The sequence below is a fragment of the Podarcis liolepis genome (assembly GCF_965112155.1).
Source record: "Podarcis liolepis genome assembly, chromosome: Z".
Taxonomy (NCBI): domain Eukaryota; kingdom Metazoa; phylum Chordata; class Lepidosauria; order Squamata; family Lacertidae; genus Podarcis; species Podarcis liolepis.
The window spans coordinates 48100649-48128526 of record NC_139570.1 but is presented as its reverse complement, the minus strand read 5'-3'; the positions used below and the strand labels follow the sequence as shown (position 1 = coordinate 48128526).

Sequence of the window (27878 nt, the reverse complement as noted above, 5' to 3'; positions counted from 1 at the left end):
CTGATGTTTCAGACAACGCTCATGTACTCCAGACAGCACAGCTGTATTGACTACTCCACCATAGCTGTGCTGGCCAGGGTTGAAGGCAGCTTATCTACCCAATTGATCACTGAGCTCTGTAGAAGAGGGCCTTCCGCATGCATCCACCCCACACTGCTTTTGTAGGCTGCGTTGGGCCAGCAGAGGGGCAGCGCTGCCACCTCTCCGACACTTCTGCTGGCCTGACCTGGGAGTGGAGCAGCCCTGAAGGCCAGCCCGGGAGCAAGCGGCTGCCCTTGATGAAGGAACTATAGGAGGGTGCAGTTCTAGCAGTTTTAATACATGAAGTTTAAAAAATTACATGCTTTTACTACACTGCAAAGTTGGTTCAGGGTGCTTTGTAGAAGTGATTTATAAATGAAGTAAATAACAATATATATCCTGGAGGGTCTAGGTTGGCATGCGCTGTGATAACATTTCAAGCCAATACCAGAAATCAAGGTTATCATCATGTGGAGCTGCGCCCCAAATGCAGGTCTGAAGCCAGGATATAAGGCAAGGCAAGGATGGGAAACATCTGTGGCCCTCCAGATGTTGCAGGACTCCCAGCAACCCCAGCCAGCATAACCAATGGTTAGGAATGATGGGAGTTGTAACTCAACAACATCTGGACTAGGGCTAGCCCAATATATTTTGGCACCTGAGACGAACCACAAAATGGTCCACCTTTCCCCTGAGGGAAGAAGGGGTGAGTGATGAACTACATCACTAACAAGGGTGATGAACTACATCACTAACAAGGGTGTGTGGGGGAATAAATATCTACATCAGGATTTGCTGCCCTTGTGAATCCAGCTGCCTGAGGCAGTTGCCTCACCTTGCCTCATGAGTGGGCCGGCCCTGATCTGGAGGGTCAGAGGGCAGTGCATCTGTTAACACAGGGGCTGACAAACTTGTTTATTTGGGGGACCCTTGTGCAATTTCCATCCATGTGGTCCCCGAAACACAATCCACTCCAGAGTCGCTGAGTTGCGCCTAACGTTGGAGGGGGTCCATCGCGTGTGCATGACGTCATGCCTGCCACAAGTCCCCCCGCCCAAACCAGCTAGGCCAACTTGGCCCACCATCCCCCACCCACCGCCTGCTGCCCGCCACCTTACCTTTGTTTGCTGCTGCCGCCGCCGCCAAAAATTTGAGGCTGCATCAGCGAGGTTGCCTCTTCCCCCTTCTGCAAGACACTTTGGTGCGTCCCTATGAGATCACCAGCACACTTTCCTGGAAGGCACCCTGGCAATTGTCAAAGGGATGTGCCAGCACAAAGGCCTCCTCAACAGTTGGCGTGCCTGATCTACCCCCCAAGAGGATTCCTAGCTGGAGTCAAAGTGAGTGCTGTTCTGTGTGTATATCTGGATCCCTCCTAAGTTAGGAATGTGTCCAAAAAAATATGGGGAAATAAAGTATTCAATTATTTAAAATTATTTTTAATTTAAGAACAAATATACAATCAATTACAGTCCCCCCTGTTCCTCCCATAACAACACAAACGACTTCCAGTTGATTTGTAGTAATAAAAGAAAACATTAATTCAGTAGCTGCCAATTTTAAAAGTGCTGTTACGCAGGTTTCTGTGTGTTTTTGGTGGTTTATAGACGTTTTCCTTCTTTGTTACAATTTTTAATTTATGAAGGCATTTATCAAAATTACCTTTAATGCTTTATGGAACTATAAAACACAGTGGCATACATCCACAGCACTGGGCACACATAAAAAGAATAATTTTACACAAGCGCACTTGTAACTTAAAGAAATCAGGGATTCTAAACTGAAAGGGGGAAATGGCACTGAAGATGAATACAGCTGTGAAGAGTTATCTCTCTTAGGTAAAGCTGGCTAAAGCGCTCCTGAAACTGTGTTTGTGTGGATTGTGTTAAAAGGGTCAGGGACCCAGGTGTTGAGTTCAGGAGTCTATGCCCAAAGTGATTTCTGATCTTCATTAGCAAATCAGGATCACAGGCATAGACCCTTCACCAGGCATAAGGTTTGAAGTCCAGTGGCAAATTTGGAGATGTTCTTGGGGCACACAGAGAGGGAGAAAGAGTAGAGAGGGTCTTTAGAGAGTCTTTTTTGGGGTTTCCCAGGGAGAGATGAGCAATGCTGAAACCTGGCCTTAAATAGCCTTGTAGGGGATCCAAAGGGTGTCTTGTGAGTTGACATGGTGATGACTCATGAAAAGTGGTCAAAATGAGGGAATGAGATGAGACAGAGTAGGATCCAGGTACCTGTGTTTGTGCACAGGGGAAGGGCTTCAAGTGGAGAAGTCCCCAACAATGTAATGGGGAAGGTTCTGGTTAGACATAGTTTGATGCATGTAAACAAATTGGGGGCTTATCCACACTTACCTGCCCCCCCTTTTTCCAGGCATGGTCCACTATTAACAGCTCCATGTCCAAATGCCCTTTTTTTTGCTGCAGAGTTTCCCCCACAAAAACCCTCCCTTTAGTGCTCAATGCCAGTGAACGGAAAACCTGAATTGATGTATGTTCTGATTCAGCTATAATGAGCAGGTTTTTGGAGGGGGGGGGAATGCTTGGACAAAGAGCTTTTAAGCGTGGACTTGTGCCTGGAAATAAAGAATGGATCAAAAAGTAAGTGTGCAGAACCCCCTTGATGACTCACCTGGAAGGTTTCCCTTGTGGATGGTCCTCCTGGGTGGATTTGGTCATGAACAGTGACTTTGGCAAGAAGATTCCTGGTGACTCAGGATGTCTTACCTGCAGCTGTTCCTGTTCTCCCCGGTCTGTATCTACATTTGTTTAGAATGTCTGGTTGATAGATAAAGCTTTACTCTGGAGGAGATTTTGGATGCTTTCATTTGCCAATCATTTTGCCTTATTACTATTATTGCAATCCAGCTCCCTAGTGAGTCAGTCAGTGAACTTTCTGGATCCTTGTGACCTTGGTGGCAAGAAATCCAAGCATAGAGAAACCATGTACAGTGAGGAGGAATGGCAACTTAAAACGAATATGCAGTAACTTGGCAGAATAAGAGAACAAGAAGATCGAGCCTATAAAGAGAAATGCATTTTGTGTGTGGAATATTTGGAAAATAATTGTAAACAAGTGAAAGCACTTGCAGGATTAAGGTAAATTCAACAGTGTAAAGTAAGATAAGGTGACATGAAAAGGGGAGGGGAGCTAAATGGTTGAAATAGAATATGCAGTAATAATGGGAAAATTATAAGAACCATGGAAAGAGAAGATGGGAAATCAATGAATGTATTATTTTAATGGTGGATTTCTAATCGTGGAAAATGTATAACTGAAAATTTCAATAGAAATTATTATAAAAAATAAATAAAACTGATTTGGAGCTCCTGTGCAACACTCCCACTTCCCCCCAAAGACTGGACTTTCAGCAACTGATAAAGATAGTGATTGTGAAATAAGGCCAATTCTCACTTTGATGCGACATCATCTAACCTCCCCAGAAACAAATCAGAATGAATGTTAATTAAGTAGCCAATGTCATCTTATCTCCCAGTGTACAGGCAGCAGCAAAAACGCCGAGTCAGCATTTAAGGAGGCACAGGCATGCCAGGGCCCATTCCTCTTATTTTTGAAAGCCATTCTATAGTCAGGGGAGCTGGCCAGTCAAGTACATGGTTACAGATGCTCATTTCATCATTATTATTTCTTTAAAATATATTTTTCTACAACAAAATTGTTATGTACTGAGTTGAATAGGATCCAAAATGCAGCAGTCTGATTGGTCCTAGAACAATAGGACCCAGAATCAAGCAGTATGATTGGTCCACAGGAGCCAACCAATCCAGCTTCAGGTGGAAGTGAATCCATAACCTGATTGGCCTACAGGAGAATCCTGGAATTAGCCAATCACGTGGGGGCCCCCATTGTGTAAATAATGTATATAAAGCAGACATTCTGGGGGAACTTCCATTCCTCCTCACCACTATGAGCTGAATAAAGCGCATGAAATCCACTCTCGACTCCGAGTATATTTCAAAAATATTGCTTGCTGCAAAATTAAAGCATTTAGTTAGCACAGCAGAAGCAAATTCCACTTTATTCTTGCAGCCATAATGTTGCTATGATTTAAACTGCATGTGCTTAGATTAGTCTTGTTTATCTGAGTTGGCAAAGTCCCTCTCAAACATATAGGAATGTAGAAGCAGTTCTAAAGCATGGGGTGGGGGCAGGAATGAAATGCTAATGATTTACAACCAAAATAAAATAGCTACCCCTAGTGACCCTCCTCTGCTTTTCACAGTAAGACCATAAAATTGTCTAGGTATATACCACTGGGGCCTCTCTCTTGTGAGTGAGACCGCATAGGATCAGGCCTTAAGGATTTAATTCAGTACGCAGGCTCCATCTGCTTGGAAGGAGATAGAGGAATAGTGCAAGTCTGCCAGGGACATTGAGCCTCTGCAGTTTCAGATGCAATTAAGATCATCCTGTGGTGGCAAAGACGTTGTTAGTTACCCTTGGAAACAGCCGCTCTGAGATCTTGTACCTCCAGCTTCGTCAGAGCTCTGGGCCTTGGAAAGAGGACACAGCACTTTGCAAACATCGCAGCAGCTATCAGGGCACCAGCAGAAAATAAATCTGACAATTTTTCCCCTTAAAGGGAGAATAATATTTATCTTCTGCAGTCCTGATACACAGCACTGAGCGCAGGTTTGAAATCCTGCCCCTACTCTTTTGAAGCCACACATAAAGTGTGGCAGCTGTGATAACTTCGAAGTAAGGAAAGATGAAACAGCTGGTCCAAAGTTCTGACTTCAAATGGGTTGAAGCATTTACTGGGGCAAGGACTGCAATGGCCACCAGTTTCTTTCCAGATACCGTTTAAAGTGTTGGCGATAACCTTTAAAGCCTGAAATGGCTTAAGTCAAGGATTCCTTAGGGACTGTTTGCTTCTAACACAGCCTGCACCCTGAGATATGATGGAGGGACTTCTGGGTCTAAAAGGCAGCCTAAAAGGCAGTTATTTAATAATTATTTCATCTTGTGCTTCACTAAATGCATTGACTCTCAGTTCCTTTCCAAGCTGACTTTAAAGTGGTGGTTTTGACTATAACTCAGTGGAAGAGTATCTGCTTTGTATGCAGAAGGTCCCAGATTTAATTCCTGACATTTTCAGATGGGGCTGGGGTTGTTCCCTGTCTGAAATCCTAGAGAGTTGCTGTCTGTCAGCAGAGACAGTACTGTGCTCAATGAATCAATGGTCGGATTCAGCATAAGGAAGCTTCCTATTTTCCTTTATCCCATCTCTATTGGAGGCTTGGCTGAAGATGACTAGGGAATAGTCTTGTTTCTGTGACCATATCTAAATTGTGGAATCACTTGCCCCAAGAGGTTCATTTAAGAACGTAAGAGCAGCCCTCTTGGATCAAGTCAAATTCTCTGCCAGCCAGTGCATCATCCTGTTTTGACAATGGCCAACCAGATGCCCCAATGGAACTCCCATGTCAAGTTTGGATATGCTATATTGAGAGGCGGCCAAACCTGTGTCAAAAAATGGGCTAGGTTATGCCAAATGCCCCAGGAGCCTTTGTTCTGCATTTGAAACTGGTGCTCTTTGGACCTGTTATGTCAGGGGCTGCCTGAGGCATTTTGACACCTGAGGTGAATTGCCCCACTGCCACCCCTGTGGTGTTTTGTGCAAACTCCATAAGGGCTTCTCCAGGATTTCAGACTGGGCACATTTCCAGCCCCAGTATCCAAACACTGACAAATATTGCTCACTTCGTTTCAAAAAGAATGTTGTAAAGTTGGGAAAGGTTCAGAAAAGGGCAGTCAAAATGGTCAAGGGGATGGGACCGATTCCCCAAGAGGAAAGGTTGCAGCATTTGAGACTTTTTAGTTTAGAAAAAAAGCGAGTAAGAAGAGACATGATAGGAGTTTATAAAATATGCCTGGTTGGAGGAAGGTTTTCCTCCCTCTTGTAACAGTAGAATTCGTGGACCTCTAATGAAGCTGAATGTTGGAAGATTCAGGGCAGGTAAATGGAATGACTTCTTCACTCAGCGCATAGTTAAACTGTGGAACTCCCTCCCACAGGAGGCCGTTATGGACACCAACTTGGGTGGCTTTAAAAAGGGACTGGACAAATTCATGGAGAAGAGGACTATTGAAGACTAGTAGCCAGGATGCCTATGCTGTAGGCCAGAGGCAGCACTGCTTCTGAATGCCAGTTGCTGGAAGCCACACGAGGGGAAAGGCCTCTTGTGATTGGGTCCTGCTTGTGTGCTTCCCACAATCATTTGGTTGGCCACTAGAGAACAGGATGCTGGACTGGGACATTGGCCCAATGGAGCCTCAAGGTTCCTCTCAGGTTCTTATGATTTAAGATTGGAATGTGTACCTATAGTTCATGTTCTTCATCACTACACAATTCTTTAAGTCTCCACTGTTTTCTCTGCAAAAGTCATCCAGAGAGCCTTTTCCACACTAAAAGCAACTTTAAGCTGATCTGATGCTATTTGTGTACATGTTATTAATGCACAAGAGAGCTGGGTGGTTTAAAAAACAACAGCCCTCTACACTAGCTACTGCAGATTTACTGCTGCAGCCATGCAAAAAAAACCACACTTAAATCTTCATACCTGAGCCTGAACTTCCTATCACTCAGAAAAGAGTAAACATTTCCCTGATCAAATGCTTCCAGTCTTCTGTAGTGGAAGTGAGGTCAAATTCTAATGAATGTGCCTCTCTCTCTCTCTCTCTCTCTCTCTCTCTCTCTCTCTCTCTCTCTCTCTGGCTTCTGTGATCTCTTTGGTAATCTCTGCCTATTTAGTTAAGCTGATTGTGTTTTTACTTTTAATAGAAGCACCTCTCTGTGTGTGGGGGGGGGGGTCAGTGAGCATGGAGAAGTAGAAAACTACCTTATCCTGAGACAGACTTGCTCAGTATTGTCTCAACCAGCCTTTGCTAACCTGGCACCCTCCAGATGTTGTTGACGAAATCTCTCATCATTCCCAGCCAGCATATTGTGCTTCAGACGAGTGTATTCTCCAGCCCTGCTAGGGAATAAATCTGGGACTTTTTTTTTTTTTACACATGCAAAGCATTTGCTCACTTGCTGGGCTGTGGCCCTTTTCCTGGATCAGTTCCATGTAGACATTTTATGTGACCCATATTGGAACATCGGAGGCTCCCTAAACATCCTTTATATTGTACTGTACATTCATGCTGTTTTGTGCTTATGATGGCATCAGGCCCTCCCACTTTTAGGCCCTCCCACTTCCAAGACCGACTTGTGCCTGCAAAAGCTACATGGCAGACATACTGCTTCGTTTCCAGTTACTGCGTCACCTGCAGCTTCTGGCTGAAATACCGTAACCTTTTGTACTACAAATGTTTGGAGGTTGTTGTTGTAACACTGTGGAAGACAATAAATACTGAAGTGGAATAACGTGTGGGCAGTCCAGGATAAATTCACCACTAAAGCACTATTATTGTATCAAGTTGTCATGGACTGGTTGGACTCAGAGGAATGGTGGGAGGAACCAGCTGGAGAACTGCCAAGAGAAGAAGGCTCAGAGTCAGGGGGCTGGTGGTGGGAAGACAGTGAGTGGTCCGAGAAAGACTGGAGGAGGTGTCAGAAGCAGAAGAGGTAACAGGCTTTGGTGAGAAGGGAGAGTGTGCAGCAGAGAGCAGTGCAGAATCAGAGGCAGAAGCTGAAGCAGGAGAGGAGAGAGGCCAAGAGGCAGAGATGAGTCTGGCCGGTGAAGAGGCACAAGTGTCTCCCCCTCCAGTTGCAACAAGCTCTCCTCCACCCTGGTCTCCCAGAACCAGGAGAGACATGAAGAGGGCAGAGGAGAAGTGGGCTTCTCACAGGTGCAGCCTCAAATTGCTTAGGAAAATCCGTGGAGAGGAGGGGACTTAGGCAGCTGTGGGAGGCAGGGACCTTCAGTCTTGGCAACTGATTTCCATGGGGGCAAGACCTGCTGGATATGAGTAGCTGTGCTCATTAGGCCTGGTGCTCAGCCAGCTCTGTGGAAATTGTGTTTTTGCTAATAAAGAGTTTTCAACTTTGAACTGTTTGGTTACTGACCAACATGCTCCCGTGACATTAGTAAACATTGCAAAATGTATGCCCATCTTACTACCTCCACAAAAGTCTGGAGTACCACCTGCTTGGTCCACCTAGCCCAGTGCTTTCTACAGTGGCTCACAGCAGCTCTCCAGGGTTTCAATCAGGGGTATTTCCCCTACCTGGAGATGCTGGAGACTGAACCAAGGACCTTCTGCATGAAAAGCAGGCTAGTGTGGCCCTTCCCCTGGAAGATGCTTTAAAGCGGATCAGATCATTTCCCCATCTAGCTCTCCATTGCTTCCAGTTGCTTGCTACCTGTTTCCTTTTAACTGCAGATGCCAAGAACCCGGGACCTTCTGCATGCAAACTATGTGCTTTACCACTGAACTGTGAATTCTCTACTACTGTTAGCTGTTATTGCAGCATGAGTTGGTTGCCAAAGAAAATGAGCAAACTAGGGATTGCTGTTGAAGTAGAACATGCGTCAAAAGTATCCCGATGTCACGCTCTTCATATTCACATCTAGTAATAGTAGCTTGCACCCAGTGTGGGTTTGATCACTGAGATGGGATGAGGGCAGGGCAGCAAAATATTGAAGGCTGGGCTGGAATACAAATGCAAAATTTTTTGGTGGGGGCGTTGTTTTTATACGATCACTGTGATTTCTGCCTTGTTTTTAACTCACATGGTTAAATACTGCAGTGGGAAGCCAATCATCATTTGTGCTTTGCATGAATCAGTCCTAAGAGGCTGGGTGGGAGAAATATTTTAAACTGAAACTTGGCCTGTGTGCTTTCTCAGCTTGGAAACATATGGCCAGATGCTAAGTTGCTTAGTCAGTAGAAAACACGAGAGAGAGAGAGAGAGAGAGAGAGAGAGAGAGAGAGAGAGAGGAGGGGGGTGGAGAGAGAGAGAGAGAGGCTTGCCTCTATAAAAATAGAAAGGACTTAAAAACCGAATTTGAGGACTTTGAGGTTTTGCCCCAAAGGTTTTCTCATCCCCAGGGGCAGGGGGAGTGGTGTTATTGGGTTATTCTTGTTTTTATTCTATATTTTGTGTTTTTATATTGCGATTTGCCCTGTAAATTTTACCCTGTGACCTGTGGGTACAGGATGGTATACAAATTTAATAATAATAATGATAATAAATGTAAAGGAATTCTGGGTGGGCTTTGTTTTGTTTTGCCATCTGAAGAGTGTGGGATGAAAGCTTCCTCATACTGCTCTTGTGGGCAGATAAAGGCCTGTGTTAGAACAGTGTTTTGCAGATGCTGATGAATATGAATAGGATGTCCTTTTGCAGGAGAGAGAAAGGTTTTGGAAGAGCTGGGCCGCCGCCCATCCACTTTGTCTTGAAGCATGGTTTGCATTTTGCACTCCTTGCCTTGTTGGCCACCATCAAGGCTGGCTACCAGGGCATGTACACATGGAAAATTCCTCCAACTGGAAGTGCCAAAAGTGATGGATTGAGAAATTAGCAATTAAATCTGTTAACTCATTGGATGAAGAACAGGGAAAGAGGAGGGGAGGGTGTTAAAATGCATGTTTGGATCATTTTTAAATTAAATTAAAAATTAAAAAATAATACTAATGTTCCTGCCTTAGGAATAGCTAGTTAGACAAAATTAATAAATAGTTAAGAAACAATTGGAGTATTTATTGTGAGCTAGCTTGAATTCTTTAAATTATTTAGTTGTAAGAAGAGAGGATTGATTATGGATAATTTATTGTAAATGGATATATATGATTAAGATGTTTGGACTGTAAGTGAGTAATTTTGCAACGGATGATTATTCATATATGTACATTTATATTGTTGTGAAATAAAAATTATTTTATTGGAAATGAAAATTCTTGCAGTCTTGCCACCTGATCCTTTAAAGTGGAGATGTACTTTAGACCTTCTACATCATGTGTTTTTATCACTGAACTGTGATCTGTCTCTGCTACTGTTAATAATTACTGCAGCATGAGTTGGTTGCCAAAGAAATTGATCAAACTATTGGGATTTCTGTTGAGGTGCAACATGAAACCATGCACCAAAAATATCCTGGTATCATGTTCTTCATAGTCACATCTAGTAATGGTAGCCTCCTTCAGATCAGACTTTGCCAGCCTGGTGCTCTTGAGAAGTTTTAGATTATCACTTTCAACAGCTTGGTGGAAGTTGTAGCCCAAAACATATGGAGGGCACCAGGTTGGTGAAGGCTGTTTTTGAGCTATATCCCACCAAGACATACCCAAAGTAGACATCCAAATAAAGTCTATTAATTTCAATTGGTCTATACCAAGTATGTGTAATGTTGGGTATCACTCTCAGTGTTAACTTCAAAGTGGGCCACAGGGTGGATATTCTACTTAGAAAGTGTTGTTACAAAAAGGGGAAAAGGAGAGGTGGAAAATGGCTCACTGACCTGCACTCCTTATCAGAAGGACAGGATTCAAAGGCAGCATTTAAACACAAGTGGGAGCTACAACAAAATGCTGAAGTGCAGAGCATTTCTTGAGTGTTCCAGTCTCTCTGTTGCAATTTCCTCCTGCTCTCTCTGGTTTTCCATCCCTTCACCCTTCACTGTCAGTCAGCATTCTGTGGCCGCTGAGCATTACAGAGTTCCTCTCATAATCTCCATGTTAGAGGAAGCTGCATGTATTGCCATGCATGCTGTCAATCCATCATAATCTTTATGCAGATACACAGATTAAGGAATATTTTATTTATTTATTTATTGTATATTCCACCCTATACCTGGAGGTCTCAGGGTGTATCACAGAACAAAACCAGAACACAAAACCACAAAATATATAATCAAAATAAAAACAACCCAATAAGCCCCCCCCCCCATTTTAAAAGAGCATAGGATGTCACGTAGTACCTATTAGCTAATGTCCGAGGATCAGTTGTGGCAATATAAAAATTAGGAAATGTGTAACTGAAAAATTGAATAATGGATGATTGTTAGAGAGGCTGAAGGAAGTTCAAAAGAGAAAATATGTGATAAATTTAGATTGGATATTATAAATGTATGTTGGAAAATTAATAAAAATTATTTATAAGAGGATCAGTTGTGGTGGCACTAGGGTGGCCAAGTGTCCAGCTTAGTGATAAGAGTCCCCTCTCAAGAGCTGTTGTCAGAGGACAATCCTCTCTTTTAAGGCATCCTCTGCCTCAGATGTTGGGAACCTTTGGCCCTCAAAGTGTTGCTAAACTACGACTCTCAGCAGCCCCATCTAGCATGGCCAATGGCCAGGTGTGATTAGAGTTGTGGTTCTGCAACCTCTGGAGGGGCGAAGGAGGAGGAACTGGGTGCATTCAGGTAGAGGGCCAACACATGCCCCCTCTCCAAAAAACCTTGGAACTGGCACAGGTTCATGGCCGGTGCTTGGAACTGTGACTCATCAGAAGTGTAAGTCTTCCACATCGCACAGGGGCAGTGTCGAGTCAGAAATCCCTGCGGGCAGCGGCAGCCCCTCTGTAGCTTTCCAAAGGGAATTATGTTTCTATTTAAGTGCTGCTCTGCCATGCAGTGATGCTGTCTCTGCAATATGGGTGAATGATGCAGCACTGTTTTTGTCATCGCTGCCCTTCCAAAGCTGCTGCAGCTCATCTGCAAACTTTGGGCTAAGTTCTGCTATGGGGATTTGCGTGGCACATGCAAGGGGCACAGAGGTGTCTGGGAATCCAATGCTGGGCTGCTGTGAAAGGCAGGCTGCTTCCGAGATGCGAATGCTGTGGAACCTCTTTCCATTGAAAGCTTCTGGTGTAAATAAATAATACTTCAAAGACATTGCAGACTCCACCGAGCCCCATAGAAAGGCACTGGACATAGTAAAAGATCCATCGCATCCTGGTCACTGTCTCTTCGAGCTCCTGCCGTCGGGACAGAGATACAGGACGATGAAGACAAGAACGAGCCGTCTTAAGAACAGCTTCTTCTCCAGAGCGATCTCGGCCCTGAATGGGAAGCCCGGACTTTGAAAGTCATCTAATCTCCCTTGCTGTATTATACTGTATTGTTTAATTAGTGTTTTTATGGAGCAGTCAAGTAATTTCGTTGTCCCCAAAGGGGGCAATGACAATAAAGATATTTTATTATTATTATTATTATTATTATTATTATTATTATTATTATTATTTTCCCCAAAGATACCCAGAACCTGGTTGAGTGCCAAGACCCCTTGGAATCTCATGCACCACTCAGCAGAGATTGGAGTAGCCAGTAACAATATTTTGGGAGTAGGGTGTTAGGTGGCAATACAAATATGTCATCATTCTCCTTTTACAAATCTGGTTTTGTAGTGATACATGAGGCCAACACTGCTATGAAGATGCCTTATATTGAGGCAGACCATATGCCCACCCAAACTCAGTGTTGTCTGCTCTGATTGGCAGCCTCAGCCCAATGACTTTTCAAGCCAGGCCCTGCTACCTGGGTTGGCCCAATACATTATGCTGCCTGACACCAAGGACAAAATAGCACCCCACAGCTACAAATACAGTTCTGCAGCCCTAATGACAGTATGTAGAAATGATAATAACATATTCATATAAAGGGGGAATGAAGGATTTCCCCTTCCAGTTCTGGACAGAGTTGGGTTGCCCAGCGAAGGAGAAAAACTCAGCTAGGTGTTTGATCCATTGCACTGCATGTAATGAGGGAGACCAAATATCTATCAAAGCACAAGTGTCAATCACACAGTGGGAAGAAACTCTTGATCTGTCAATCAATAATTTATTGTACAGGCAAAGACCCTTTAAAACAAGAGCCAACAGAAAGAAAAAAAGTGATCCTTGAAACATTCACTTACAGAAAATGAAATATGAAACAAGGATAAAAAGAGAAGATACAACCGGCAATTAAAATGAGAGTATTATCTCATGAACATCTTTGAGTTGAGAAAAAAAACTTCGCCACTAACTGTCATTAATTGTCTTCATTAGCCAATAAATATTTCAAATACCACCCCAGAGTCCTTCCAGGGTGTTTTCTCATAAGGAAGAGGGGGAAGGGCTAAATAGCCTACTACTTTCCTCACTATGAAGATTACATTAATAAATTAATAAATAAATACCCAAAGTATCAGCTACTTCGTCTCTACAGGGACACAAGCAATCTTCATTTGGGACACCTTGATAACACCCTTACAATATTGCAGGAGGGAGACAGTTGACTCTGGCCTTAGAAAAGACATGGCAGTACTTGGGCATAGTCAAATTATCCAGATAACTAGCATATCTGGAGAATTAAAAAGTTATGCCAAAATATATCAGAGTAAGGTCTGTGGGTATTTGATAAAGAATAAATATCTTTAAGTCTTTCTAATAATATACAGTGACTATGCAATGCCCCCACAAAAGGTATAAATAAAATATTGACTGGTGCAAGTATTCTACTATTTGAGAAGCTTTTTACTCAATGATTCTTGCAAGATCCCATCTCTTATTACACCCATTCATAAGAAGGGGTTCTAAGATCAATCACATGAAATATCATATGTTTGTTGGATATGGTTTCTAAAATTTATACCCGCTACTTCCTTGTTGCTAAAATTGGAGACCTGGGCAGACAACTAGAATATTACAGTGGAAGAACAAGCTGTATTTTGTAAAGTCAGGAATAGATCAGTGCTTTGATAAACAGAGAGTGGGAGATTTTGGCTTAAATTGCTCAATAAAAATGTTGACAAGACTATTCATTTTAATTCAAAACTTTATTCACAGACTGGACTTAGAGTGGGTTGAGGTAGCACCTTACAGCGTGTACCCTGCACCAGCCCTCAGTTTCCCTTCCCTCAGGCGAATTCCCCCAATGGAGAATGAATCACAAGCGACAGTGGGTTTTTCTTTTGGGAAAACAGGTTGCAAACAAACTTTATTATAAGAGATGTAAACAAGGAGTTTTGGTTCTTCTTCTTCCACAGAAATTTAAGAAACAGTGCTGCTGCTTTTTATTAAAACGTATACTGGTTCACGTTATAGGCTGTACAGTGGTACCTCAGGTAACAGACGCTTCAGGTTACAGACTCTGCTAACCCAGAAATAGTATCTCGGGTTAAGAACTTTGCTTCAGGATAAGAATAGAAATCGCACACTGGTGGTGTGGCGGCAGTGGGAGGCCCCATTAGCTAAAGTGGTGCTTCAGGTTAAGAACAGTTTCAGGTTAAGAACGGACCTCCAGAACGAATTAAGTTCTTAACCTGAGGTACCACTGTATGCTGTTCAGGCTTAAGGTTACCTTCTTTTACATATCTTCCATTGATAAGACTTCTCCACACACACTTCAGCAACTTAGGATTTTAACTGGACTGTTTCCCTTACAGACTCCCAAATCTTCCCTGGCCTCAGAATCACTACTGCCCTTTCCTGTCAGAGTATCCCCTCTGGGGACCCTTTTTCCTGTAGGCACGTGTGGAACTGTGTCTTTTCTGCGATTGAGAACCTGAGAGCATCTCCTGGGAGTTCTTGGCTCTCCTCAGCCTCCTGACAGAATCTCTCTCACACACTCCTGCCTGCCTCCACTCCAACTGCCTCCCCTGGAACTCTGGCCAGTCAGGCACTGTTGTTAGTTAATTGTTTGCTGGCAGGGGGGAAAAACACTTGATGACTCAACCTGCTCAGAAAACAAAATTTTCTGTCACATCTCTTAGCCCCTTTGTGGGGACCTTTTGTTCGCAATATGTCATCTCCAAGCTATGCAATTATCACCATTATTCTGCGAAATGTGATTATATAGACTCCCAGATCACATTTTTAAAAATTATTGGTTGGTGTGCTGAGGAAGGCATTTAAAGCTCTGAGATTTCAAACTATGCCTAAAGCCTCTTTGGATAGGAGAGATGCCATAATACCTGTAAAACCTCATTTGTGAATCTGCCTCCAGGGATCATTCATTATTCAAGGTCTTGCTTCTGGCATAATTCTCCCTGGGAAAGGTTTCTTAAAGGAATTGCCCCGAGACTTTCCTTTTTGAGCAATAGAGAGAAAATCTGTTATCTGAGGATAGATTGGGATTAAGACACAGCATATAATGATTTTGGGTTGCATTTGACGAAAATATACTTGGAGCAGACTTACTGATTTCAGTGGCCTCAACCATGTCCATCAATTTCAGTGGGTCTACTCTGAGTAAGACTAACATAGGCTGCAATCCTCCATGTCTGTTTTAGGAGCTTATCGGGTCAGACAACATTTTATTGTACATACTGGGTGCAGGGGTTCCCCCTTGGACTGGGGACCACCTATCCTGAAATGTAGGAACTTACTGTTTGTATTTTTGTGATGACCAGTGCTTTCTAACAAACAAATTTGACAGACTGACTAATTCCATACACAAAAGTCAGTTGGTCTGGCAGTTGATTCTTCCTTCAAGTCTAGCAATGAAATTTCATCCTCCACTGCACCTGAGGTCAAGAGGGTAACTATGGGGCTGCCCTCCAACAGAAGGTTATGGCCAGGAGACTTTGGAGGAGAAGCTGGGGCTGCCACTCAGCATCTGCCACCTGAGGCAATTGCCTCCCTCTGTCTAATAGTAGGGCTAGTCCCACCTGTTACCTAGGGCTCTTTGACTCAGGGATGTTGCTGGACTCCACCCAGCCCCAGCCAGCATCACTAATAGCCAGGGATGATGGGACCTCAAGTCCAACAGTATCTTGAAGTTCCTCATCCCTGCTTAACTGCTGCTGTTGTTGCTGCTGGGTACCCTCTGCAGGCAAATGGTGAGCCTGCACTCCTGAGATAAGCAGTTCTGCCATTTCCCATTCCAGGTATTCTATTTGAAACAAAAATGGATGCTTATTGTTTTGGACTGGTGCATTATACGGTCCATTTCCAGCATTCTTTCTCTCTGGCCTGCTACAAATCTTGCTTAGTTGTTCTGTTTTAAAAAACCTGACATTATCAGGATTTCCCCACAAGCTCCTCTATCCCACGTCCTGCGCCTTGACATCTTTCACAGTTTTATGTCATCATTGAGCCCACTCACAACTTCTGTCTGGAGAGCTTAAATTCTGGATTGCTGCACCTTCTGTATCTTCCATTGTCAGACGTCCGAACTGGCGCGTGTGAGAAGTTTTTGTCTGGTTTTATTTCAAGCACCATTTGCACAATTGTGGTTCAAAATAACGAGTGTATTCACAGTCTATCAATGCAGCATTGCCAGCCCAGTACAATGTGTGCTTTACACCCAAACACAGAACAGTACCATTGTCTCCCAAGTTGTGTCAAGAGTTGTCATATTATGTGCCAAAAAAAGCTGTGGTCCCTTTATCTCAGATAATGAACAAATAGGAGCCCTATGATAAATATAAGTTTGTGGGTGTGTAGTGGGGGAGGGAGTGTCATAGGGGATGTCTAGATTGTCAGTATTTTGTAGGAGTGATTCAAGCATTTACCAGAATTTTTTGTTTTTGTGATTAAAGTGCATTAAACAGAGGTCAGCAAACTTTTTCAGCAGGGGGCCAGTCCACTGTTCCTCAGACCTTGTGGGGGGCCAGACTATATATTTTTTGGCGGGGGAATTAACGAATTCCTATGCCCCACAAATAACCCAGAGGTGCATTTTAAATAAAAGCTCACATTCCAGTCATGTAAAAACACTAGACAGGCCCCACAAATAACCCAGAGATGCATTTTTAATAAAAGGACACATTCTACTCATGTAAAAACACACTGATTCCCGGACCGTCCATGGGCTGGATTGAGAAGGCGATTGGGCCAGATCCTTCGATAATATATCTTGGAAATTTATGAAGAAAAACTTGGAAGGGATGGGAGTGGGAGGGGCGTTCCAAAACGGTATTGAAGCAATTTATTCAGAACAGAAGGCCAAATTGATAGTAAACAGCGTGGTGACAGAGGAGTTTAAAATTGAAAAAGGGACACGACAGGGGTGTCCCTTATCACCCTTGTTATTCATCTCTGTCCTGGAGGTGTTGCTGAACTTGATTAGGAGGGATCAGCTGGTGGAAGGAATACAGGTCGGAGAAAAGCAATACAAACTTAAGGCTTTTGCAGACGATTTGGTTTTGACATTACAGGAGCCAGAAACCAGTACAAAAAGAGCTTTAGAATTAATTTCTGAGTTTGGTCGGGTGGCGGGATTCAAGTTGAACAAACAAAAAACTAAGGTTTTAGCAAAAAACCTGACATTGTCAGAAATAGATGGGTTTCAGAAGGAAACAGAATTAAATGTGGTTACAAAAGTGAAATACCTGGGGGTTAACTTGACTGGGAGAAATCTGAATTTGTTTAAGCACAAATCTACTGATATAAAAACAAAACCCTTTACATTTGGGGTTGGGAAAGTGATGGAGAACTGCATTGAAAAGTGTGGGATGGCCCAATTTTTAACCTGAAGACATGTAAACACCCTGCAAACTATTCAGAATGAAAGCTCAATAAACCTCCACATAAGCTTTCTGCAAGCAAAAAAGAACCTAAGAAGAGCCTGCTGGATGAAGCCAATGGCCCATCGAGTCCAGCGTTCTGTTCCCACAGCGGCAAACCAGATATGTGTGGGAACATGGCAAGCGGGACTCAAGCACAAGAGTTGTCTCTTTTCCTGTTGTCTCCAGCAACTGGTATTCAGAATCATTGCTGCAGAGTGTAGCATCATGGCTAGTGGCCATTGATAGCCTTCTCCACAAATTTGTCCAGTCCCCTTTAAAAGCCATCCAAGTTGGTGGCCATCACTGCCTCCTGTGGGAGGGAGTTCCACAATTTAAGTATGTGCTGCATTAATAAATAATTTCTCTTGTCTGTGTTGAATCTTCTAGCATGCAGCTTGACAGCATGTATTTAAGAATACTCAATTAAAAACCAGAAAATAGAGTCATATCCACACTATACATTCAAAGTACAGTGGTGCCCCGCAAGACGAATGCCTCGCAAGACGGAAAACTCACTAGACGAAAGAGTTTTCCGTTTTGGAGGTGCTTCGCAAAGCGAATCTCCTATGGGCTTGCTTCGCAAGACGAAAATGTCTTGCGAGTTCCTGCGGGGGTTTTTTCCTTCCCCCCCCTTTTTCTAAGCCGCTAAGCCGCTTATCATCTGATCCGATCAGCAGATAAGCAGCTAAAAGCCGCTAATAGCGCTAATCCGCTAATCCTTCAATGGGCTTGCTTCGCAAGACGAAAAAACCGCTAGACGAAGAGAATCACAGAACGGATTCTTTTTGTCTTGCGAGGCACCACTGTATATTTAAAGCACTTGGCTCCCACGAAAGTATCTTGGGAACCTGGTCTGTGATGGGTGAACTGCAGTTCCCAGGGTTATGGGGGGGACCGGACTATGACTCCAAGTAAGCATTGTGCAAGCAAATCAAGATGTATGCTCAGTAAATAGATGATCTGGAGGAGCCCATGAAATGTAAAAGCTAGAGGGGGTCTTTGGAGGTCATTCAGTCCAGCTCCCTTCTTTTATTATATATTTAAAACAGTATTATAGGATACAATTTTTCCAGAATGGTTTAACAATCACGGGTAATTCTGGGACTTATATTTGTGGTAGGGGAATAAGGATGTCCTAACAAATCTTAGCACCCTCAACAAATTACAGCTTCCAGATTTTTTTGGGGGGGGGGGCAGGCACAGTAGCCATGACTGTTTAAAGTGGGATCATAGTTCTTTAAAGGTATGACATGAATGTTGCCCATGACTGTTGAAAGTGGTGTAATGCTGCTTTAAATGGATAGTGCAGCTGGGTCCCAGTCATACCCCAGGTCCATCTAGCTCAGTATTGTCTTACACTGACCAGCAGCAGTTTCAGGTGACTGGCTTCAACCCCACCAAGTGCCCATGGCTGGTGCTTATGTTCTGCCTTCTTCCCCTTCACTGCCTCTGGAGGTCGTTTGGAGGCAGCATGCTGTGGGATCCCCAATTTTGGTTGCACCATCCACACCAAATGCAGACACTCCAGGGCTCTAGGTTTGCCTTCCCCACTCCAGATGGCAGCATAGCTGTCAACTTACAGATTTGAAAACAAGGGACCAGCAGCCTCAAAAATAAGGGATCAGCAGCCAAAATAAGGGATTTTCCAAATACAGGTATGTTCAGCTTCTGAGCCAAAGGCAGAAAGCCCAGCCAGAAGCCAAACGAAGTCTCAAGCGGTGGTTCCCACAGCGCAGCAACCTGGCAAAGGGGATGCAGCAAGGAAAACCACCGTCACCTCTCCGCTGGAAAGCGCTGAGCAAAGGCGAGTCCCCAGGCAACGCGGCCGATTTGACCTGCACAAGGCATGCAAGCTCCACCCCCCCAGTCATTCTTAGACTCCTTATTGGGTGAGCAATGCAGCCAAGCAACAAGGGTTGGAGCCTCCCTCCTCCCTGGGAGGGAGGGAGAAGAGTTGCTTCCTTTGAAATCTGGGAAATTTAAGGGACATCATCAATAAGGGACAGCAGCGGGACAAAGCACTGGGATAAGGGAATTTCCCACCAAATAAGGGACGGTTGACAGCTATGGATGGCAGGTAGAGTGCCTGAATCTCCAAGTGAGCAAGAGTGCCCTTAAATTATGATGATGATGATGATGATCATCATCATCATCATCATGATGTCAACTATGCATAGAGCTTGCAAGCTTCAGCCTTGCAGGAGCAGGCTGCAAATTATTGAATGAACTCTCCACGGGGTCTGCCTCCTCCCCTCCTTCCTTCCCCTTCCCAATTAACCTCCATCTCTGCAAATTAAGACTCTCTGGTGGTGGGGGGGGGGTCTGCCCACCTCCCCTCCCTATCATAGTAGCATTCCTTTAGCTAAGGTTCCTGTCTTAACTTCTAAGCAGGGACATGTTTGCCCATTAGTTGGGCTTTGTGTTTTTTATTTGAATGAAATGCTCTCAGTGACTGTGGTTGATGCTTTATTTGTCATGCTTATGGGTGTCACTGGGGCCCACAACTCAGTCTCAGGATCTGGGAGGTTCCTGACCTGGCAACCTGACTGTGATAAACAGGATGAAGAACTCTTGTCCAAATGATATTTCATTATGTATGTGGCAAGAGGTGTCCATTTTTATTCAGTCTGTATGGGATACAACAAGCTAGACAAAACTTTTTAGTGCTCTCTGGGGGTACTAATGCACTAATATTGATTCTTTTAACTTGTAAGCTAACTGGGACCTTCACAGAATGGCAGCACTTACTATTCATTCAGACAAATAATGTTTTATGGCTGGCACATAAAAATGCTGCATTTATTCCCATAGTGTTTGGAAGGTTCTTGCTGCATGAAGCATTACTTTGAAATGGGCCTTTAAAATGCATGATTAGTGAAATAGCTGGCACCCCGTGATTCCATTTTTGCAAGCCTGAAATTACCTCTATTGGCTTAAGTACAGCATACCTGCCTCCTCAAAAGACTGATTGAGGGCCCACTTGGTATCCAAATTGGGGAGAAAGTTGAGATGTAGACGCATTTTACACACACACACACACACACACACACACACACACACAGGCTCTTCTACAGCACCATGTACGACAGGAGTGGAGCATCTGTGGCCCTACAGAAGTTACTGGACTCCCAATTTTCACCAGCCCCAGTCAGCGTGGTCAGGGAGAAAGATGTGATTTGTCATCCAGCAACAGCAGCAGTAGGGCCACAGGTTCCCCACTCCAGCATCAATAGCAAAAACACCTGTGTGCCTTGTGCTGTTTAATCACTTGCCCCATTTTTGTGCAAGTAGAGTGTGAAACATGTGCTCAGAAAATCTACCCCTTTTAACACATGATAGACTATCTGCACAATTTCATAGATTTCATTGTTGTAGAGTTGGAAGGGAACTCTAGCTTCAGGAATCTCAGCATGCAGTTGCTCATCCAATTTGAAACCACACTGGACCCTGCTTAGCTTTGCAAATGTGCTAGTTGTTTTATTGTTGCACCACTAGGAGGTGTGGAATAGTGTAAAAATGGCTTGCTGCACTGCCGTTCAAGACATTTTCTGTCTTATTGTGGCCTCTTTCTGGCCAGCTCCTTCTCTATGGGACATCTTTAGTGCTGACTCGGGCCAAAGGGAATTGTAGTCCAAATCATCTAGAGGGCACCAGGTTGGAGAAGGCTGTGTTAAGTTGTCCACACATGGAAGCACCCTGTGTGATCAGAACTCTGCAAAGAGAGGAATCCAGGACATCCAGAGCGGAAGCCAAAGATGGCTGATGCAACTCTAGTGGGACTTGCGAGTGTCAGAGAGAGGGCAGCACAACTCGCTTTGTGGTGCGTGCACTGCAGAGCTGTACGGAAGAGAGAGTCATTTTAGAATTACTTGGGGAGGGGGGATACTTGTGGGTTGTGGCTCCTAAATCAGCAATCCTAAGGAAAATCTGATGAACTCCCTTCCCATAAAATTCCCGGTGCACATTTTGCCACATTTGCCGCCGCATTTTGCCCCCATGTTCCCTGCTGCTCTCGATTTGAAAGTGCAAGCCTCTTTCTGAGCAGAGAGGAGGAATCCAAATGAGAAGCAAATGCTTGGCTATAACTGATTTTGTTGCAGAGGGATTGTTTACCCTCTGTGGGTTTCAGCAGTGTGCTAGAACTCAGCTGACAGGATCTCATTGATTTGTGGAACCAACTTAAGCGGCAGTTTGGTTGCTCTCACCCTGGGGGCCTTCAGAGCTGCGGCCATGGCTTTTCCACAATTAGCTAAAAGCAGTATTAAAGCAGAGATTTCCTGTTAACACTTAACTATTGCATTGCTATGTTGTCTGGCTATGTCTTTCCTGCATAGACCCTCCTAGGTTATGTTAAGTAAATCCTGTTTAGCAAAGATACTCTGCAGTGTTCATTAAAAACTTATTCCTTGCAGCTTCATCCTAATTTATTTCTGATGGGTATGGGCTGATGAATGTGGGTGGAGTATTTGTTATTAATAATCTCTGAATTACCCCAGTGCCAGCTTTAGGCTGAAATCTCCTGCATTTTCTTCTCAAAAGTAAGTCCCATTGAGTTTAGTGGGAGTTGTTGCCAGATAAGTTGCCAGGCAATTTCTGATTTCTTCCCATTAAAAAAAAAAAAATAGTGCAAAAGCTCTATTTCACTGTTAAGTACTTAATAGATAGAAATAATAATTCTATTTGTTTGTTTGTTTGTTTATTGAATTTTATCATGCTTCTCCTCCATCTCATTTAATCTCTACAACAACCCTGCGAGGCAAGTTAGGGTAAGAGAAGGCAGTGACTGGGCCAAGGTTACACCCAGTGAGCTTCAAGGCCAAGTGGGGTTTGAACCCTGGTCTCCCAGGCCAACGCTCTAGCCACTGTACCACACTGGCTCCACTGTATCACACCGAAACCAGTAATTAAGGGATTTGTGTGCCTTTGCTGTTGTGTCTCTGGACTGAAGTATTACTGTATTTTACACTGTCATCTGCCATTATGGGGCAACATCTTGTACCTGATCCCATGTTAGCCCTGTTGTCAATGGAAAATTATATAAATCAAAATGTCAAGCATAAAGAGTTGGTCTTCCTTCTTATGACAGCAGTGAGGCAAATAGTTGTTTCCACTTGGGGGGGCTCCCCCTCCCACCACAGAGTTTTGGACCCAATCCGTGTGGAACTTAGGGAGTACTTCCGGAGCGCTTGGCTCACCACCAGAGTTGGATAAGAGGAATAACAAAGAAAGATGGGTTTGACTCGGTAGGGTCTCAGCTTATATCCTTTATTAACAATAGGAGAGCCTCTTCCACCTCAGTCTCAGGAGCCACTATGGAGACATTATCTTAACTCTTGAGATTGAAGCATAATCCTGTGGATGTGAGCTTAACCTGAAACATAAAAGATTTTCCAAGTTTGTTTTGTTGCCATGTGGGTGACTACATATTAAACTTAACAGCTGGACATGCATTTCTGTATGCAAATCCGAGTCAACCCCCCCCCCCAAGTTGTCCTCTCTCCATTAAGGCTGATGCAGTTATGTTGTGATCTTTGAACAAAGCATGCATCATACCAAAGAAAAGGGGAAAGGGAAGCACATTCCACTTGTTTGGTTATGCAGAACCCAGAGACTGCAGCAGTGGCATAACATAGGTTGCCAGTTCCCGGGATCCACGTGGAGGGTGTGTGTAATGGAGGGAAACGGATGGAGTACGCATGCACATTCAACTGCCTAATGGCGTCCACATCACCCAGGGGATCCTAGCCACAGAGATAATAAAAGAAGAGTCACTCTGTTGTCTGGAGAGGTCACTTCCTGGTTAGCATGGAGAAGCTGTTTTTAATGGAGCCCAGTGATGGAAGCATGCAGCTGTATTGAGGCAGCACCAGGAGTTGAAATTTTGTACTGCTAACAATTTTGTGCCCAGGGCAACCATCCTTGTAGCGCTCCCCTCCCCACGTTACACCACTGGACTGCAGTGATCCAATGATGCAGTCTGTTTTTGGGAAGCTGCCCTTCATCAGAACTCTTCTCCTTTTGCTTTTCAGGGACTTCTTGCCCCGTGGATCCGGCATTGTCACCAGGCGTCCCTTGGTCCTGCAACTGGTCAACTCCCCCACAGGTACACCAGCCCCTCTATCTCCTCTTTCATTTCAGTCTACTATTTTTGTTTCGAAAAATTTATATGCTACTTGTAGAAAATCTCAGAGTGGTGTAAATGCAAAGTTGTCTCCCAGAGTTCCCGCTCAGTGGGATCCCACAGCTAATTCTCCCCTGGTCTCCTCGCTGGCCCAAGTAGGACTAATTTAGCCAGCTAGCCCTGGTGATCATCTAATGTTTATTGGATTAATTTTCCCCCTAAATAGATTTTTGAATTCTGAATTTATTGTTATTCATGTTTTATACTGTATTTTGTGCTGTTTTTTGTTGCATCAGTTAAGTGTTTTAAATTTGTTGTTAGCCGCCCTGAGCCCGGTTTTCTGAACTGGGAAGGGCGGGGTATAAATAAAAATTTATTATTACTATTATTATAAAGTTCCACATAATTCTTTCTGTTCTTCATACCGATAGGAAAAACTCAACACTTCTTTTCTGTTGTTGTTCCGGGCACAGTGTTCATATCTGCAAGATGTAATTTCAGGGGGGAAAAGGAATGCATCACAAAAAAAGATAATAAAGAAAGATTGGGATTTGCATTGAATTTCATATCTCTATTTATAAGATGCATCTTTTGTAATGATGACGATAATTGAAATAGAGATGCATCTCACCCTTGTACTGCACTTAGGCAGGAATAATAAGATGCACAAATATAAGATGGAGGACACCTGGCTTGCCAGAAGTACATATGAAAAGGATCTAGGAGGTCTTAGTAGACCACAAGCTTAACATGAGTCAACATTGTGATGCAGCAGCAAAGAAAAGCTAATGCTATTCTTGGCTGCATCAAGTGTCCAAATCATGGAAAGTAATAGCACCATTCTATTCTGCCTTGGACTGCTGGAGTCCAGTGTCCAGTTTGGGCTCCACAGTTTAAGAAGGAGCTTGACAAGGTGGAACCATGTGCAGAGCGAGGTGACCAAGATGATAAATGGTCTTACTTGTCAGCTAGAAACTTCCAGCTTGCACCAGCATGTATCACACAGAGAAATTTCCAGAACTTTCTTGAATTAATTAGAATAGGAAAGATCTCTGCACTTTAAACCAATACTTTCTGTACCAGAAATGCAAACCTGACCTTTCCTCCCACCCACCCCTTTCCTAGAATATGGTGAGTTCCTACACTGCAAAGGAAAGAAGTTCACTGACTTTGATGAGATACGTCAGGAGATCGAGGCTGAGACTGACAGGATAACTGGCTCAAACAAGGGCATCTCTCCTGTTCCAATCAATCTGCGAGTCTATTCTCCCCATGGTAAGTCCCCTCTTTGTGCCAGGTGTGGGTGGTGGAAGCCTCAGACTCCATCTTGTATGAAGCAGCTACCGGGGCTCATGATGCTCTTGCATTATCCCCCCCCCCCAAAAAATATAGTCCATCCCCCCACAAGGTCTGAGGGACAGTGGACTGGCCCCCTGCTGAAAAAATTCACTGACCCCTGCATTAAGGCCATGCTGGCTGTGGGTGGCTGATGGGAACTGAAACATCTGGAGGGCAGCAGGTTAGGGAAGGCTGACTTATATCAACCTGCATCCCAGAGACATCTGGTTGGATCTGTGTTTGAAAGTAAAGCAGTGGAACAGATGGATACAGGGGTACCAACTTGAATAAATTATTGGAGAGGTCAGGTAAGCCCCACACTGCATAATTAACCCCACATGGGGTGCATACAACCCAACTGAATAGCAATCCCCATCAACTTTGGGGGGCCTGGCCCCCTCAAATATTTTATTGGGAGGGCTGAAGGGACCTTGGAATTGGCTCCTATGGATGGACATTTGGTTTTGAACATTGTGAAACAGCATTCTAGACCGTGAGTGGGGAATCTGTGGCCCTGTTTCTGGACTAAATTCCCATCATCCCTGGCAGTTGTCATCCCATCTGGAGAACACCACATTGACTACCTCTTCTCTAGGCTGTAGAATACTTTTCCCACTTCTTACGTTCCTATGAGACATCCAATAACAAAGTAACATCACCCAGCCTGGGCATCTCTTTCTCTTCCTTTATCTAGTCCTGAGTCTGACCCTGGTGGATCTTCCCGGGATGACTAAGGTTCCAGTTGGAGACCAGCCTGCTGACATTGAGTTCCAGATCCGTGAAATGCTAATGCAGTTTGTCACCAAAGAGAACTGCCTCATCCTTGCAGTGTCCCCAGCAAATTCAGACCTGGCCAACTCTGATGCTCTCAAGATTGCTAAAGAAGTCGACCCTCAAGGTAAACTCAGCTCTTGTGTTTATATTTTTCTCATAGCTTGTCCCTTTCCTACCCCAATGGTCTCCTTTTCTTCCCTTGACCACTGGCTATTGCAAATATCACCAAAAAAGGTTCACTCCAAGCAGCACAAAGTTCCAGGAGTGCCATTTTTTACATTTGTATTTTCCTTGTAATGAGAATGAGTGCTGGAGACTTAGAATGTTTTTGTAATAACAGTTTATTTAAAGGTAAAGGACCCCTGACCGTTAAGTCCAGTTTATTTACAAATATACAGGTAGATCATGTTGTAAGCAAGCAGAATGCTAAAGCAGGTGGCACCATTGCTAATCCTGTATGAGATCCCAAACAACAGCACTAAGAACTCCTACGGCTTCACCTTCCTCCCCCAATCTGCATCCTGTTTATCTAGCTCCAGATAAGCTCCCAGATCTTTGTAGCAACGCCATCATAAATGTGCTGGTCATTAAGATGCCACAAGGTCTTTCATTGTTTTTGCTTCAACAGGCTAATATGACTACCCTTCTGGAAACAGGTGTATGCTTATTCTACTCCCCTCTTCCCCACAAGCAATGAGGTATCCCATTGAGAACTCATTCCATATACTGTATATGGATATCGGTTTTTTCTCACTAACCATGAATTCAGGTCTCCTCTTGGTCTTCATATGTGGGAAATGTCCAGGATATGTACTGGAATGAAATAGGTCAATGTACTACCCCATAACTCTCATTGTTTGCTTATTATCTAACAGGCCAGCGTACCATTGGAGTTATCACCAAATTGGACCTGATGGATGAAGGAACTGATGCTCGTGATGTCCTAGAGAACAAGCTGCTTCCACTACGGAGAGGCAAGGACTTTTGTGTTTTCCTCTCTTTTCGCTTTCATTCTCCTCCTAATATCAGGGCCTACTTCAGCTCCTAGTCCTTCTTTGCATTCTGACAATTTATGTCTCTTGCCAACATTGGCCTTACTCTTTCAAAAGAAGGAGAAAGGAAATGTTTTCCCAGGCTCAAGATGAACCACCAGGTCTGGGTGAAAATACATTGGGAATTCTAAATGGGTTAAACGTTTCACACTCCAGAGTAGGGGTAGCCAATGTAGTGCCCTCCAGCTGTTTCCTACTACAACTCCTGCCAACCTCAGTCAACATGGCCAGTGGTCAGGGGTAATGAGAGCTGTAGTTGAATAACATCTAGAGGACACCATGTTGGCCGACGCTACTCCTGAACTTCAACAATTGACTTTGGATTTCTAATTGATTGTTGGAGGTGACCTTTTAACGATTTGGAGCTGGGATACCTTAAAGACCATCTCTTCGTTTCTGAAGCCACCCATATCTTTGATCTTCAGCAGGTTTCTACAAGTCCCTTCCACTACGTCTTACTTTTGTGACATAGTCTAGTGGTTCCCAAACTTTTCTGAGTCGTGAAGCACTTTTCCGGAGAGAAATTCGTCATGGAGCAATATCATTGCCCTTAAGCGAAAGGCATTGATGTGCATTTTTTACTTTTTTTTACCTAACTCTATTTTTTATGTTTTTGGTTGTTATTTATCATATAGCAACAGCACAAAATATTTTTCAAATTCTAAATAGCTTAAATTTTGATCTAAACTTATTTTTTCTCATTGAAAAATGGATCTTCGACTACATGGCCTAAGGTCGACAATATTTTCACCTAGCACCTACATAGGTACTAAACCAAATGACAGCTGTATTGACAATGGAAGGTATTTTTAAGCATTTGGGCATGTTAAACATCAAGTTTTATATCATTCAAAGTGTTGTTTTCTCCACTAGACTACATAAATGAAAAGCAACAACAGCAAAAATAAAGTAAGACAAAACATTGGAGAATGAATTCAAAGCAGACATTGTAAATCCACAATATGTTACCCACATAGAGATGGTATTTAAAACCATTTTTACAGTTGCAAAACCAAAAATGTCACTTGGCATTGAAAAAGAACAATAAAACATAGCTCAGGAACTTAGATTCTAATGAGAGAGATGGGACTGTTTTGATTTGCACAATGTGGCTATAGCTGGTTGAATTTAGGACAGCTGCAGTGGAATATCTGGCTCTGGTGCGGAAT

At 43.7% G+C, this 27878-nt stretch overlaps 1 protein-coding gene across 17 annotated transcripts in view; it reads left to right on the top strand.

Annotated features, from left to right (window-relative positions):
* DNM1 (dynamin 1) overlaps positions 1–27878 on the top strand; it is a 130415-nt gene that overhangs the window by 17224 nt on the left and 85313 nt on the right. For all 17 annotated transcript variants that reach the window (XR_014521573.1, XR_014521574.1, XR_014521575.1 and 14 more), the window contains exons 2-5: positions 23454–23527; positions 24671–24820; positions 25578–25781; positions 26533–26631. Coding sequence is in view for 12 of the 17 variants with exons in the window: in XM_083485823.1 (XP_083341949.1) it covers positions 23454–23527; positions 24671–24820; positions 25578–25781; positions 26533–26631 (527 nt within the window). In the remaining 5 variants the exon portion in view is untranslated. The remainder of the gene's footprint in view (positions 1–23453; positions 23528–24670; positions 24821–25577; positions 25782–26532; positions 26632–27878) is intronic.